We start from the raw sequence: 17,532 nt of genomic DNA, 5'->3' as shown, positions 1-17,532 counted from the left end.
CATTTTCTTGTAAACAGTAGTTTTACTATGTCAATTTTTCTCAACAGAATAATTGCATTTGACATTCTCAGTTTCAAATATCTTTTGTTGTCAACTGAAAATCTTTTTCTCTAAAAAACAGGCATATTACAAAATAAAAAGCATCAGCAAAAAATCATGAACTAGTCCAACTTTAATATTATTCAACTTGAGCATCTCAAAAAGACCTTGAAAAAAGCATACTATGGTGATGGGGGCTCACAACTCCAAAAGCATATCACCCAACACGTGAGCGCACTATGGTGTCAAGAATTTAGTAGTTTGTATTATCCTTAAACATTCAGAGGTGGCGTAGATCAAGGCAGTTACACAAATTGAGTCATGATATTTACAATATCAAGATATACGTAAAAATGACATTCGCAACAGCGAGTCCTTTAAATATAAATACAACATTAAACAACACTCAATAGAACTTGTAATTTTAGCTTGTGATTCTGGGTGCAAAGTTTTTGTTGCTGCAGGCATACTAGTCTAGCCTGGAGAGAGCCGGTACACAGGACTCTACAAGTTTTAGAGCTCGGGTCAACGGTTGTCTCCTTAGAAGAGAATACAACTTTAACTAACCGGTGCACAAAGCTAGTATATGAGAATACCTCACATCCGTTTTATCTTTGGTCCTAAAATATGTAGCTTTCACTATGTTGTACACGGGTTGGTGGTGATCCCCATTCTGCTCTTGTAAGACTTTCTGAATATGTGCAACATACTAATGATCTGTAGGTGCATGACTTCCTCTGTCTTTATGTACCGTATTGTACATCTCATGTTCCTGCAGTCTTTTAGATGGTTCTAGACACTACGCATCTGGATATTTGAGTACTAACAAATATTAAACTTCTATTATCTTTGGCTAACATATTGAATGTTGCTTGGCAGTAATATGACATTCATTGAAATTAGCGGCAACAAAAATCCTATCGACTACAAAACTTACTAGGGTGTCGGTAGTTATAATATGCCACCCCTAACAGACTTGGTTTTATCAGACCCATTGAGTGTTACACTCAATGGCTCTGGGTTTTATAAGGTCTGTAATCTCCTGCACGTCTGCGACACACTTGAGACCAATCTGAGAAACAAAATGCCACATATCATGGTTTGTGCAGCACACATTGGTGTCTCTTTCTCCCAAGTATGGCAGTTTCCACACTGACACAACTGCTCTGTTGGTAGCGCCACAAAAACATTTTGTAATCAATAAAACAAATGTAATAAATATATGTTATTCATCGATATGTCGTTCGTGTATCTACCGAAAACTTTCAATTTTAGAGTTCAATAGGTTGAGAGTGTAAAATTACAAAACGAACAAACATCTAACAAAAACATAAGTATGCCAAGCCAACAATTCGAAGCTTTGTTTCTGGAATTTAAAGATGACCATTGATCAATCCAGTTTCCTCACTCTCTACAAGTGAGAAGTGTACATAAATTCTAATCATGGATCTAATTAACTAGCTAAAACTGCCAAAGAAAAATTGAAACAAATATTATAGCTAAGTAAAACGATACAAAAAGTTATGAAACAAGGATTGGTGATAGCAAAAAGTTATAATTTTATTAATTAGTAAATGTATTTATGTGTAGTAAAATTATTATATATAGGAGATTCAAAGTTAAAAATAGATTTACCTCCATTCTGTTATCTTTCTCTGCAGCATAACACTGCTGAGGCTTGTCTGCCCTAACCATAGGCTGTCTGCTCCAATCTTTAACCACCTGATGCTCAGAAAAAAGAGTCACCTTCGCTGGAATTAGAAGCATTGTTAAAATTTTGTTGTTCATCAATAAAATCACAATATGGTAATTCAGTAAATTCCCTAACAACGAGAATCTTCAAGATCACAGGCAACACGTTTTACTAGTGATAACATTCGTTATGACATATAAAAAATCTCCGGCTGATGATTAGCTAAAGAAGAGATCGTATAATCGTTTCTCACGGACTCTTCATATACGCTCACTATACACGTCAAAAATAGAGCACCCACTTCAATCTGAGCTTTTAAAGAAATGATCTCATTCAAACGCATATATCTCTGGACAGGGTTGGTCTACAAAGACAAATATGTCATCAAATTGTAGCTGATGTTTTAGCACCACATGTATATTAGCCTTAATTTTATTTAAATGACTTCAATGGTGCAATCACATCTATAAAATTCATATCACCAAAATAGAATATAATAAATAGTTTATGTACATCTGCAGCCACTTTTTCGTCAAGCACCATCAATATGGCGGTCGCTTCAACCATGTTTTTGGCACAAATAACGCCTCCTCACAATATTCTGCATAATCTCTTGGCCCTTTTCAGGGCCACCCATTTCACAAAAATGGTGTTCCACTACAATACTGCAGCTGAGTTGGCACCATATAGTTTGAGCATATCCATTATATAAGCTGCTCAAAATTTAACAGTAGTAGATCGTGTTTTCTAGTTCAAGTGATTTATTAATTCAAACCTGTTCCCAGTCAAACCTTTTTTCCAGATTCCAGATAATTTGCATGCCATGCCACAAACTGCTTGTTACAAATATACATACATGTAAATATATGTAGTGAAGTATACCGGTTCGCACCAGCTCAGTGAACCGGTAAACACATTTTAATTCTTTACAGGTTTACAGAACGCGGAAAAAATTACTTTCATCTTTTTACGCATTTATCGCAATTATAAATAAGGTTTGTGATCAGACTAAATGCTTTTTTTAACTTTACTGTGCAAAAATGCGTAAAAAGGCATTCATGCAATTCATAATTGTAGTATTATTCAAACTCATGCCTATTTATAATTGTGGTATTATGCAAACTCATGCCTATTTATAATTGTGGTATGATTCAAACCCATGCCTATTTATAATTGTGGTATGATGTGAACTCATGCCTATTAATAATTGTGGTATGATCACAACCTCATGCCTATTTATAATTGTGGTATGATTCAAACCCATGCCTATTTATAATTGTGGTATGATGTGAACTCATGCCTATTTATAATTACGGTATGATGCAAACTCATGCATATTTATAATTATGGTATGATGCAAACCCATGCCTATTTATAATTGTAGTATGATGCAAACCCATGCCTATTTATAATTGTGGTATGATGCAAACTCATGCCTATTTATAATTGTGGTATGATTCAAACCCATGCCTATTTATAATTGTGGTATGATGTGAACTCATGCCTATTAATAATTGTGGTATGATCACAACCTCATGCCTATTTATAATTGTGGTATGATGCAAACCCATGCCTATTTATAATTGTGGTATGATGTGAACTCATGCCTATTTATAATTATGGTATGATGCAAACTCATGCCTACTTACAATTATGGTATGATGCAAACCCATGCCTAATTATAATTGTAGTATGATGCAAACCCATGCCTATTTATAATTATGGTATGATGCAAACCCATGCCTATTTATAATTGCAGTATGATGCAAACCCATGCCTATTTATAATTGTGGTATGATTCAAACCCATGCCTATTTATAATTGTGGTATGATGCAAACCCATGCCTATTTATAATTGTAGTATGATGCAAACCCATGCCTATTTATAATTGTGGTATGATGCAAACTCATGCCTATTTATAATTGTGGTATGATTCAAACCCATGCCTATTTATAATTGTGGTATGATGCAAACCCATGCCTATTTATAATTATGGTATGATGCAAACTCATGCCTATTTAAAATTATGGTATGATGCAAACTCATGCCTATTTATAATTGTGGTATGATTCAAACCCATGCCTATTTATAATTGTGGTATGATGCAAACTCATGCCTATTTATAATTGTGGTATGATTCAAACCCATGCCTATTTATAATTGTGGTATGATGCAAACTCATGCCTATTTATAATTGTGGTATGATGCAAGCTCATGCCTATTTATAATTGTGGTATGATGCAAACTCATGCCTATTTATAATTGTGGTATGATGCAAACTTATATTATTCATAGTAATATGAAAAATGCGCCACATAATTTCATCCACACATCTCAGGAAAGCACTAGCATAAGAATACTATGCATTTGGAGCTGTTAGATTGGTGCCCATGATTATAGTAGTGGAACAGACACGTCTGCTGCTTTTTTGTCATACATAACAATAATGTTTTCAAGTTTTTCACAATGCTTAAGTTGAGCCAGTCAGAACTCTGGCTTATTTTTCCATTCAGTATGACAGCGCATCAGGGATATGAGTGAAGTCTGATTTTATCTTATCGGTTGCTACACCAATTCTAATTTTTCCATTGAGTGTTTATTTACTAGCTTTTGTCAAAAAATAGATGTTTTATCAACATTTTCTTTTGTTTGTAAACAGCATTAAGTAAGTCATTAACCTGTCTTGACAAACTGTTGTTTTTGCGGCATTGTCCCCTCATTAAGCGGAACGAGCAAAACAAAAGCTTGTCACAAGACGCACTGCACCTGGTGCATCAGCTGCACTGAAAGGGAGTTGTTCTCTTCTGTCTATGCGGCTTGGCTGCGATGTTATGTCGGTCCCTCCATTGGTAATCATAACGGATTTCGCGCAAAAATTTATGTAGAAAAAAAGGAGATATAACCGTTTAACTAGAGACCAGTCTCTGCGGTAAACTTTAGTAGAACTTCGTAGTAGTATGTTCCTAATGACACAGAGAGGAGGATTAGCTATACCTAGGCAGTAGGTGCTTCAGATTGACAAATCTCTTTACGAGAAAGGAATCTTCGATCGACCTTCAAATTCAGTTTGCTGTATGTAATAGACCAAGTAAAACGGAAGGACAATGCAAAAGGCAATGCAGTGATATCTAACTAGTCATACAGTTTTTTTACTCAGCCTGTTACTATGTACAGGTATGGAGCTCATGAGAGGAATTACAGTTACCATACTTTTATCACTTTTAAACTAAGCCAGCCTCATTGAAGTTAAACACCCATATTTATAGTGAGAATATTGTACCTTTGGTAGGTGAGATTATGCTTTATCATGGTATATAAACAGACCTTTGGGTCAGCTTATCAATAAACTCACATAGCCTGTCATCGTCCGTCATAGCTTTATGTTTGAAAGTTTACTAGCTGAAGATTATCAGCCTTAAGATGAAGGTCATTTACCTTGCTCTCTCCTATCTGCTTTTCTCTAGTTTTACTACTGCTGATCCTCTGGTTACACTTCAACATGGGGGACAACTCCGTGGTAAAAGTTTTGACTATGATGGTCAGACTATAGACTTGTTTCTTGGTAAGTAACAACTACACTCCTGTTCTATAAAGTTATTTGTTGCTTTTATGATTTACCAGTTCATTAGACCTTAGGCTAATAAACTGGTAAATTAATGCCAATGATAATATTAGTTTATTAGTTTATTCTGATTATGCAGGTGTGAGATATGCTGCTTCCCCAACCGGTTCAAGAAGGTTCCAGAAACCCAGCCCTCCAGAGTCATGGAGTGGAACTATTGATGCTGTCTCTGCAAGCAACTTCTGTGTTCAATTCAGCTTTGTTAAACGTAAGTAGTTGGTATGACTCCGCAGTATCCACACACCAGATTGCTGGCAATGGCTTTTCTCATTCTTTAGTTGGAACACTAGTAGACTCTGATCTAAAACAAGCATTTTAGAGAATTCTGGTTAAAGCCTCTTTAATCACCTCAACCAAGTTAAACTATTGAAACCAGATTCTCTCCATTCTTTAAAATTGAATGTGTATTCAGTGAAATTAATCAGTAAATTGACTGATAAACTGTGATCGTACAACTCTTGTAAACTCTATAGGCTCTCATGCACTAGTTTACTGTAAAACTCACTCTCGTTTTATAGCTGGTGAGTTGATGGGTGATGAGGATTGTCTTTTCATGGATATAACAGTCCCCGGGGGTGTTGATCTAGCCAATAAGAAGCCTGTTATGATGTTTATTCACGGAGGAGGTTATAGACTAGGATCTAAAGATGTCTTTCTTGGTGCCAGTCTGGCCAAACATGGTGATGTCATAGTTGTTACCATAAACTACAGACTCGGCGCTCTTGGCTTCTTATTTGATGGACCAGGTACATCTACTAGCTTGCTGATTTGCTGTTATGAACCAAAAGTTTAGCAACTATTACTTGTGAATATATCCAAAAACTGAACCTGATAGCATCTCACTGAGTGTTTTAGAGTTTCAGGAACTTGCAGATGGTAAGGCAAATTCTGAGTACTAACGCGTGTTTTAGTGGAATTGTTGTAACTCTATTAACACAGCTGCATGTTGTAAAAATTATTGTCAATGCAATTTACGTCCTTTTAGCAAAACATTTTTTGAGATTGAAATCTTTCCGAGGTCCTACGGTCACAACAACATTGTCTTCAAGATTATTTCCTCCTCTAAGATCATCAATATCTATGCACATGCCTGTATTGTCATAAATGATAATTCAACTTCCCACATGGCCAAGAAAGGCACCAACCTTCTTGTGATGTTCCGAAGGGCCACCCACCAATGATTTGAAATACTGTTGTGTTCATGTTTCATAATCTTGACAGCTTGCCAGGTCTGAAAGCTATCTAGCTGTTTGTACTAAGTGTTGCCCATGTGCTGCTTTTTTTCCATTCGTGTACTTGCGCTACTCTAGTCTGTTCTGCTATCACTTTTAGGGTCTTACACGTACTGTTTCACTGACTGAGGTATCTGTAAAAGTCACTGCTCGGTCTGTCATTGCACACTAGCCAATTTCCCTGTTCTCAGGCTCGGAAATAATACCGCATGAGAGTAGAGTGCTTTTAGTATATATTTAGCATATAATAGGCAGAGTAACAGCCAAAGACTACTATACATTCTCAGAAAGAGTGCAAGCCCTTTATATGATTGGCCTACAACAACAACAAGTGTTACATAAGATAGCATGGTCAATCTCGTGATGCCGATTACATAAGTTGTGATAAGATGTTATTCAATAAACAAAGAATATGATATAATCAGTGGCTAAACATAGATATGCATAAATGACAACTACTACTACCGAAGATCACTAAAATGAAATGTAAGTTTTAAAATGTAGCCGATAATGTCTGTGTGCTACGGCCACCACATATCCAACTGTCATTATACTTGATGTACTCTCTCACACTGTGTGACACTCACTCTTCATATTTCATTATACCATTGGTCTAATCAACTAACATAAAAACTACTAGATGTATCTACTTCTGCTTTTGGCTGTAGCATGTCATAAACATGAAGCATTTTACTTGTTCGTCTTTCCAGTTTTTTCATTTTCTGTCCAGTCTAATATTCTGCCTCTATACCTTAATATAAAAATAGCCCATGTGTTTGTTATTTTAAACCACATTCCAGAGTTCAGTTTAGACTTAAGGACCTTTTTACCTAATAGTGTCTACTTCAAGCATTCATAGACATTTTTAGAAATTGTTTTTATCAGTTGTCTAATTTGACTCGTTGAGACAGTTACAGTTAAGTCATCTCTTCTAGCCTGCAGTCTTCCTATTCTGCATGGATTTTTGTCTTGGTTCAGAACTTAGCACACAAATATGTACATTTCTTTTCTCAGAGGTACCTTCCTTTGACTTTGGCTAGTTAAAAGCATTTCTATTATTGCTATTCTATTAATGTTAACACAAGACAGGCAGAACTGATGTAATGACTACATACTTTAGCTACTAGATGAAGAATATTATTCAACCTGGTCTCTATTAGTCTATTACTCAAAGACTTTTTGGTGATTCTTTTAGTTTCCAATAGTGCCATTCTTTGTCGCAAAAATGTGTAGCTCCAACTTCAACTAACTAGAACAAGTATCTATGAAGCTTGGTTCACATTCACACATAACAAAATATGATACAGACGGAAATTTTTGGTTTTGTCAAAAATTTCCGGCTGTTTCTTTTTCTTTTAAACAGGAACCAATGTGAACCAAGCTTTAGATAATAATAACTATAATAGCTAATAGCTATTAGCTAGATAGTTATTATAGTTATTATAGCTATTACTCCAAGTGCCTTAATAGTAACTATTAGTACAATGTTTGCTTTCACATTTCACCACCATCTGGTATCAAATTCTAGTTTTCTGTGATTTTCTGCACTTTTCCATCATTTCATTTTCTCTCTTCACCCCTCTTGCGTCTTTAGCATTTATTTGCCTCTCTCTAATACAAAATCCGGTATGCTTGTTTCTATCATTTGATCTGTATGTATACTAAAGCCCCAAATCAGTTTTACCTTGCTGTTCGCCATAACTGTTTCCTCATCGCACTAATAATATCATTTCTCTATGCGTGGTAGTTGATATTTCTCACATAAACTTCGGTGTATTCCTTGGGCTAGTTTAACTTGCTTGTGTTTGTATTCTGTATGTTTGTGCGTGTCATTTGCACATCAAATGGATTACTGTCTCATCTTCAGTTGGTTTAATTGACATGTCTCTATGCTGGTAGTTGGCAATTTTCTGGTCTTTCTGCAGTTAGTTCTTAGCACCTAGTTTTTTGCCATTATGATTAGACTCGCAGTTTGTCTTTATGAGCTCCCCATTTTTCAGCTATCACCACGATTCCTTTCTAGAATCCCGTTTGCCTCAAAAGTTGTTGTCCATTCATTGTTTTTTGTTGAGTTGTTTGAGTTGACTTGGACCATCACTTTTGATAATTCTTTATGCTGCCTTTGTCTTTCAAATTTTACTATCATTATTAGATTTCTTAACACTGACTTTCATTATGCATAATTTTCTCTATGCTAATCAGTCTTCGTTCTCCTTTGTTCTAGTCTGCATGAATCTTGTCAACTCCGACTTACTGTACATATTTTAGTACATAGTTGTTTAGCGTCTTTTTTTCAACTTGTTTTACCTTTTCCTAAATTTTATTATGATAAACTATTTTAATGATATATTGTTTTTATAATTAATTTATTCTTATTTTACCTATAACTGTTTTAAGTTATTGTAATTATTTTTATTAAATATTTTATTACTAGATTTAGTATCATTTGCATTGCATTTATCCATATCCTAATGACTTGCAGGCACAGGAAACTTTGCATTGTGGGATCAAAGGGCTGCTCTTGTTTGGATCCAAAACAATATTCAAAGATTTGGAGGAGATCCAGATCTTGTTACCATCTTTGGAGAGTCAGCAGGAAGTGGCAGTGTCTCTGCCCAGCTGATAGGGCAGCACAATGATGGTCTCTTCAAGAGAGGCATACAGGAGGTATATGAGTTGAGTCATCTGAGAGTCTGTAACTCAGTGACTTATGTTACTTTTTAGATATAAGATATTATAGAATTGCTAGTAGTGTTAGTAAGCATTCGTAAGCTTACATAGCTTTAGTTTTCTACTGATTGGTATGTGTATCGAATAACATATTTCAGAAATATTTTTGTTTTTTGTAATTTTAGTCTGGTTATCTCTTCACTGGAACATCTACAGAGCTACGGGAGTAGATTTTATGTTGGTAGTTCACTGGTAGGCTTTATAAAGATAGTTAATGTCTACTTCAGTCAGGGTCTCTCTATATTGATGGGAGCTGGTACACATCAGAGAGACAGTGGAAGGAAGTGGTTGAGAGTATAAAGAGAAAGACAAACTGCCCTTCTTCCCAGTCAGTTTATGATTGCCTCTCTGGTTTATCAATTAAGGAGGTCTACGCTGTACTTCCACCTAACGATATACTCAACGTCTGGCATCCCATGCCTGACAATGACTTCTTCTCTCCTGATGTTGTTAATGAAGATTACACTCTATCTCGTCGGTAATGAGCAAAGATGGCAGGAATAAAAAAACTATTATTTCAACAACAAAAATATTATAGAGATCATAATAGATTTTCATTTCACCAAACTAAACTAGTTGTTCAAATTGAACCCATGGCAGAAATGGTGAGAGAAGTTATCTCCTGTCATCCATCAATGCACCTCATCCTAAAGCTAAGAGTAAATGTCTCGCAGTTCCGCATACAATAATTGGTTGCTGTCATTCTATTTTGGATAATTTACGTAAAAATACTGGAGACTTCTGTAATATCAAAAACAGAAAATGTGACACTCCTTATCACTGTCATAAAGCTAACGTTTGTATTTGGTAACTCTATTTTACTTATATGGAATGTATTGAGTCTTTGTATAGGCTGATAGGACAGTGATTGGGTGAAAGCTGAGTGTCCCTTCCAGTACTAACCAACAGCACCATTCTTTGTTTAGACATTGTATAGAACTTGAGAATTAGTGTGTCTCCCCTATTCATATCCAAGAGAAAGATGCCTTCAGGGTTAAAACAAGAAGGTGTCTCCTTTCTATATACAGAGGTGCAATGTTATAAGGAATGGTTAATAGTCAGTCATTTTTACACAGGTTTGACCTGCTGGGTGGCTTCAATAAGCAGGATGGGGCTGGCACCACCATTGGACCTACCATTATCAACATCACTCAGGAGTCCATCGCAAATGGGATGTCAATGAATTATGTTGACATCGGATTAGAACTCACCTGCTCAACTATTAACAGACTGTCAGTTAATCTCTGCAAGGACTTCTTCATTAGAACATATGAACTGGATACTGCTCCTAATGATACAGAGAGGGGGATTAGATATTCCTATGCACTAGGTACGTCAACTTAATAAATACCTGTTCCTTCGAGATCAGGGTTTTTACTGAAATTTGTAGAATGGTTTTTGTACATATAAATGAGTTTTCATCATAGTTCTTTTGTTTTTATTTACTATTTGTTTATATTTTACTCAGGTGAATTATATTTCAATGGAGATTTTGTACAAGAACTTACAACCCACAGTCTCGGATCTACTTCTACATATGCCTACCACTTCGTAGAGCCATTCCAGGGTAACTTAACATTTACAGGAGAACCTTCTTGGCTTAAAGTCTCAGCTTTTCACGGAGAAGATCTTCCTTTTGTTTTTGGTTTCATCTATATGAAAGAAAACAACATCTGGGAAGGTACAGAAAATACCAAATCATAATATGCTAAGGGTCTTTATGACATTGGTAGGCTCTTTGTTGACCTTTATGTACAACTAGTGGAATATTCGACGTTGCACAGGTATTAAAAATCAGCTTATAAACAGTGATCGCAATGCCACACTTATAAACCCACCTTATGAACAATACCATTTGCCATTAGCCTGGCACATTGTCAATGGATAATTTAAGTAAGCTAGTTATCTGTGGCTCTTACTAATACATAAAATGACTTTGCAACGTAACGAAGAGCGGTAGCGTATTTTCACCCACATAGCGACATATATCACTCAATTATTCCATCAAACTCGTGGAGCTAAATTGGTTAGGTTTACACCTGGCGAACGGGAGGTCCTGTGATCCAAACTTCTGTGATAAGGGTTCTTCACTAAGATTTTAATAGCTATAGCTAAACAAACTGAACTACAGAGTATGAAATTTATATATACAGTGGAACATCGGTTCTCGAGTGCTTCGGTTCTCGAATGCTTCGGTTCTCGAGTGCTTCGGTTCTCGAATGCTTCGGTTTTCAACCAAAAAAATTGAAATTTGTTCACCTCGGATCTCGAACAAAAATTTGGTTCTCGACCAAACTGGAGTGTGTGCACTAGAATTAAACGTTCACAACAGCTCTGGAACCAACTGGAGTGTGTGCACTAGAATTAACTGTTCACAACAGCTCTGGAACCAACTGGAGTGTGTGCACTAGAATTAACTGTTCACAACAGCTCTGGAACCAACTGGAGTGTGTGCACTAGAATTAACTGTTCACAACAGCTCTGGAACCAGCATGGAAACCTTCAGGGAAAAGAATGTAACGCTTCATAAATTCTTTTCAAAAAGGAAGGAACCATCTGAGACGTCATCCCTTGACCGAAGATATTTGCTAGGGAGACAACTCCTCTGGTCGAGTTACCCTAAATTGTTTTGGAGGAGGATTCTTCTTTAAAGATGTAAAGTAAAGGTGCTATTGCTGTTTATATTTTCTATTTCACACGATTTTTGATGTAACTGATCTGTTGTATTTTTCGCTGTTTCATTATCAATTTCTACAATTTTTAGTATTGCTTCTTAACCTAGAATGTTTTCGATGTTTTAAGAGCAAAACATATAAAATGTTTACTTTTTGTTTTCTGTTTTCATCATCATAGACAGAAATCTTTTTATTAAAAATAAACACATTCTATATCTACTCGTTTTTATTTATAGTATGTAGTATACAGTACAGCTTATAGTGTAAAATGTTAAAGATATTTTACCGAAGTTGTTGTCTCGGCTTGGAACGGATTAAAATTTACATATATTAATTCTAATGGAAATAATTGTTTCGGATCTCGAACAACTCGGTTTTCAAACAACCTTCTGAAATGGATTCTGTTCGAGAACCGAGGTTCCATTGCATAGATTAGCATACTTTGAGAATGTTTTAGAGATTGTTTTAAATTATTGTCTTCAGCAATTATTTATTGCATTAGATCAGCTTTTATTGACTTTCACTGAATTTCTGCCTCAAGGACAACTTGCTAGCCTTGTGAACACTCGAATTCAATTTATTTATACCTTCTTCAGTCTGACCGTAGCGTTGATCTAATGAGAGAAATGAAGCTAAACTCTACACTGCTTTATTTAATAATGCTTATGAAGTGCCTAAACCTTTCTAAATATATAATACCGTACCACCTTTATTTGAGTGCCATGACAGACTATTTTTCAACACTTCTTCTAGGTGGCAGTCAAATAGAGGTGGCGTTCAACTAAAGGCTAGCATTGTATTTTTCAACTAGCTTGTCAGAATTTTGGGAAGATAAATTTAATTAACCTTTTTGCGGGTTGATCTTACATGTATCTTCTGAAAATTTAACTCAAAAAAGCAACTGCGACATTAACCTTTTCATATGCAAAAAATCTGCTACCTTACCTCCAACTTGTCGTAGATTTCAAAATAAATATGCATTGGGAAACTGAGAAATATCCACTACCAGTTGATATCTATTGCTTACATTTAACTTGCAGAGTGATATTATAGCCTGGACCTTGCTTCGCGATTTAGTGGAGCTTTCAATTTTTTATTTCATTGTAAATTTGAAGACAAATTTATTTTATAACTATATTTAACACTGTTGCATAAAAGCTTATTGCATTCATTGATATGATTGCTACAGTTTGCAGCCAAAACTGGCTCTTTATGTGTGATAGAAGAGAAGTTATGAACATTGATTCATTGCAAGCCGAGTTAAGATAACCGCAGGGATGCTATCAAACAATATGCTGTAAATCTGCAAATTTGTAAGTTACATGTATAAAATAATAATCTATTAAATGCTGCAAAAGTCTAATCAAGAACAAGAGACATAAACAAACCATACCTATAATACAAGCAGAAAAAGTTGAAATTTTTTGAACAAAACTATTTGCATCGTTCTCTCAGCCAGTTGCATTCTGATTGTTACTTTAGTTTGTTACGGATTTCATTTTCTTCTGGCTGTTTAATACCTTCTACAACGTCTGCTGACCTCAACTCTTTTTCTGCAATGCTAAACTAGTCGATATTAGCATCCCAACAACTTTTTTAGCAAAGCAAAACTATTAGCTTTTAGCCTAAAACTAGTCAGTCATATACGATTGTAAATGTAAACTGTTTTTTATATATGTGTACGTCGAAGTATCAAGACCGCGCTAAACAAGGAACAACTATCAGCCTGATACAGTTGTTAATTATTTCCGTAGTGTTGCTTTCGAAGTTTTAATGGAAAACCAAAAATTTTTGGAGCTGAAAAACGGACTTTGATACGAACAGAAACAATGAAAGAATTGATTGTTATTGATGCAATTGAGTCATTATTAATACACTTTGAGGACACTTTTCTACTGATCACTTTTTATTATAGGTTCGTAAAAATCAAAGAATCAAAGGGTGGCGGTCTATTCAACCCTTTCACTTCTCCTATAATGAAGAAGTAAAAGGCAGCCATCTTGGCGACCAAATAAAGGTGGCTGTCAAGTAGAGTTGGCGTTCAAATAAAGGCAGCGTTCAATTAGAGGTTTTACGGTAAATTGTATTTAATAAGGGTGTGTGAGAGTTGTCCGACTCTTTTCCCTAATTTTACCAACTCCTGCACTAACATTTGTCCAGCTCTGAAGGAGTATCATCTGTTTGTAGAATACTTTGGTCCAGAATTGACAGAAGAAGCAGCAGCTATTTATCCATTTTTCAATTCAACGACAGCAGAGGACAAGCCTCTAGCTGACACCATGATGACAATGTGGACTAACTTTGCCAAAACTGGGTAAGCTGTATGTATATTTAACATAACAACAAGCATAATGATTACATTATGCTTCAATTAGAGCCAAATGAGTTTTTCTTTCATAACTTAGTGAGTCTTAGGCAGAACCCTCAGCTAAACTAGTATCATAAAGCTCTTAACAACTAAAGTTAAACCATGGTAACCAGAATGCTACCATCGTGTGGAACTGATTATCTCATATCATTTCTATAATATACAACATATTAAATATTTACAGACATCCTATCGTATTATGACAAAAAATGGCCTGAAACCAGATGGCTTTAGATAGTGTGAATTCTTGTTTTTCTTAATGATATTTTTAGAGTTTGTGCTTTATGTGAATTAAATCAATCAGGATAAAAATTAAAGTAAAATAAAACTATAGGCATAAAAAGGATTCTTACATCTTTCAGTTTGCCAGACTTATGCATTATACTTTTAAAGGAACCCCAACAGGCCTGTAAGTCTCCCATCAAGTGTCCCTGAATGGCCTGAGTTTGACAGCGTGTCTAACCAGTTCATGGAATTAGGCATTAAAAGCAGAGTTGTGACAACTCCTAACAAAGAAAGACTTGAGCTACTGAAAAGTACTGTACTGGAAGCTAGGCAGGCACAGGTGCTTGCAGATAAAGGTGAGAGGTGTTACATAGTGTCCTATATCATAGATAAATAGTATAAAATATGGTTATTCACTGCTACTCATTGATGCTGTGTTTCCTAATCCTAGATTAACAATGATGTCATGCCAAGTTTATTAATTTCCGACAAACAATTCATCTGTCTGTGTTATATTTATGTGATGGAGCCTTCGTGGAGTACCAGAGGATGAGACCACATTAGATAGAGTTGGTGTCTATGGTAACACTAGTTGTTGAACTTTTAGAAAGTGTGGTCTAACTTACTATCACTACCAGCCGTATACAGTTATACCTTGACATACGAGCTTAACGCATTCTGGGACTGAGCTCGTATCTCAATGTTCTCGTATCTCAATGCAAAAGTTTCAATATAAAAGACCTAAATACAAATTAATCTGCTCTCATCTTATGAAAAAAACACCTAAAACACGATATTATGATGAAGAAACGTGTTTTTAATTGTTATAATTCAGTACCTACACTCCCAAATAACGAATATTTATTTAGTGGTTATGATCTGCAATTAAATGTAACATTACTATGTACAGCACGGTATGAGTTTCTTATCTTCAAGACAGAAGTAATGGCTAATGGCGGTACGAGAAAGACTGACAGTAATATATTCGATACACTAAACTTTTGTGACTTTTGTAATTTAAACGAATTTAGGTTTTCAGACACACGCATTAATCTGAGCTTTAATCTCTTACTAAACGTAACTTTAATTTTTTTTCATCTTTTTTGTTTTGTTTTATTTTTGGTTTGGCACATTTTGCTTCGCTTTTGCTATGGCTTTGAGTAGACCTTTTTAAACTTTTTTTAATTTATTTGACAAGAAAAACCGAACGATGCTGTTTCCGAGAATGACCTCTAGATACCTGGCTTTTCAGTGGCTATCGATAACTGCCTCGTACCTCAAAGGTTTCTCATATCTCAAGGCAAATATGTGCTCAAGTTTTGTACTCATATGTCGAGATATGACTGTATATACATGTTCCTTAAAAGGAAAGTTTACTGAACTCATTTCCACTTTAGTTAATACTGTGGAAAGAAATACTAACAGTTTTATGATTTCTAGGAAATTCATCATTGTAAGATTGTATAAGTATATAACACCAAATGACTTTAAATGCTTGTATACTTACATTTTATTACAACAAATAAATCTTAATTAAATTATTATGGAACTGAAAGCGTTTAAAGCATTTTATTTATATTTTAAACTCTGCGACGCCCATAAAGTCTAACCGTTTGTTGCATTTTATTTTAGGAACAGACTGCAGTGACAGAAAGCAGATCACTAGACCTATTGATTCAGTAGTAGGTTAATCGTTGTGGAATCACTTTCTTAAAAAAACAGTAATTTTACTAAGTCAATTATTTAAACAGATTAATTACATTTTATATTATCTGCATATAATATATTTCACTATGTCAACTGAAAATATTTTTGGAGTTACTTTCTTGTAGACAGTGATTTTACTAGTTCAATTCTTTAATAGACCAATTGGGTTAATATATCATCTTTGTGAAATATCTATTGTTATGTCAACTAAAAATCTACAGCAAATTGCAAAATAAAAAGCATCAGCACAAAGTCGTAAACTGGTCCATTTAACAGTAGTAGATTGCGTTTTCTAGTTCAGCTTATTTCTTGATTCTTGCTTTTCCTAGTCAAACTTTTTTTCCAGAATCCGGATGGTTTGCATGCCACAAACTTATGATAGCATCTATACTAGCATATACATGAACATACATGTACGTACATATGTGTCGTGAAGTCTAGCAGTTTGCACCAGTTCAGTGAACCTGTAAACACATCTTAATTCTTTACTGGTTTACAGAGAACAGAAAAAATTACTTACATATGTTTATGCATCATGTGCAGAGCAAACTTAAGAAAAGCATTTAGTCTGATCACAAACTATTAATAATTGTGGTATGATAACAACCTCATGCCTATTCATAATTGTGGTATGATCACAACCTCATGTCTATTTATAATTGTGGTATGATCATAATCTCATGCCTATTTATAATTGTGGTATGATAACAACCTCATGCCTAATCATAATTGTGGTATGATCACAACCTCATGTCTATTTATAATTGTGGTATGATCATAATCTCATGCCTATTTATAATTGTGGTATGATCACAACCTCATGTCTATTTATAATTGTGGTATGATCATAATCTTATGCCTATTTATAATTGTGGTATGATAACAACCTCATGCCTATTCATAATTGTGGTATGATCACAACCTCATGTCTATTTATAATTGTGGTATGATCATAATCTCATGCCTATTTATAATTGTGGTATGATCACAACCTCATGTCTATTTATAATTGTGGTATGATCATAATCTCATGCCTATTTATAATTGTGGTATGATAACAACCTCATGTCTATTTATAATTGTGGTATGATCATAATCTCATCCCTATTCATAATTGTGGTATGATGCAAACTCATGCCCATTAATAATTGTGGTATGATGCACTCATGCCTATTTATAGTTGTGGTATGATGCAAACTTACATTATTCATATTAATATGAAGAATTTGCCACATACATG

General features: G+C 34.9%; 2 protein-coding genes across 2 annotated transcripts; both read left to right on the top strand.

Annotated features, from left to right (window-relative positions):
* Positions 1-5,153: 5,153 nt before the first annotated feature.
* Positions 5,154-10,661, top strand: LOC137394752 (bile salt-activated lipase-like). Its single transcript, XM_068081548.1, has 6 exons — positions 5,154-5,295; positions 5,435-5,563; positions 5,874-6,101; positions 9,070-9,254; positions 9,545-9,795; positions 10,394-10,661. Exons 1-6 carry the CDS (start codon positions 5,154-5,156, stop codon positions 10,659-10,661), a joined length of 1,203 nt encoding a protein of 400 aa, XP_067937649.1.
* LOC137404222 (carboxylesterase 3B-like) lies at positions 10,576-16,532 on the top strand. The gene is made up of 5 exons (XM_068090385.1): positions 10,576-10,647; positions 10,786-10,998; positions 14,180-14,306; positions 14,754-14,941; positions 16,218-16,532. The coding sequence occupies exons 2-5, from the start codon at positions 10,974-10,976 to the stop codon at positions 16,274-16,276; spliced, it is 399 nt and encodes a 132-aa protein (XP_067946486.1). The 5' UTR covers positions 10,576-10,647; positions 10,786-10,973; the 3' UTR covers positions 16,277-16,532.
* Positions 16,533-17,532: the final 1,000 nt, after the last annotated feature.

This window comes from Watersipora subatra, chromosome 1 (assembly GCF_963576615.1).
Source record: "Watersipora subatra chromosome 1, tzWatSuba1.1, whole genome shotgun sequence".
Classification (NCBI taxonomy): Eukaryota; Metazoa; Bryozoa; class Gymnolaemata; order Cheilostomatida; family Watersiporidae; genus Watersipora; species Watersipora subatra.
The sequence above is the reverse complement of the archived record's forward strand: the minus strand, read 5'-3'. Positions and strand labels throughout refer to the sequence as shown.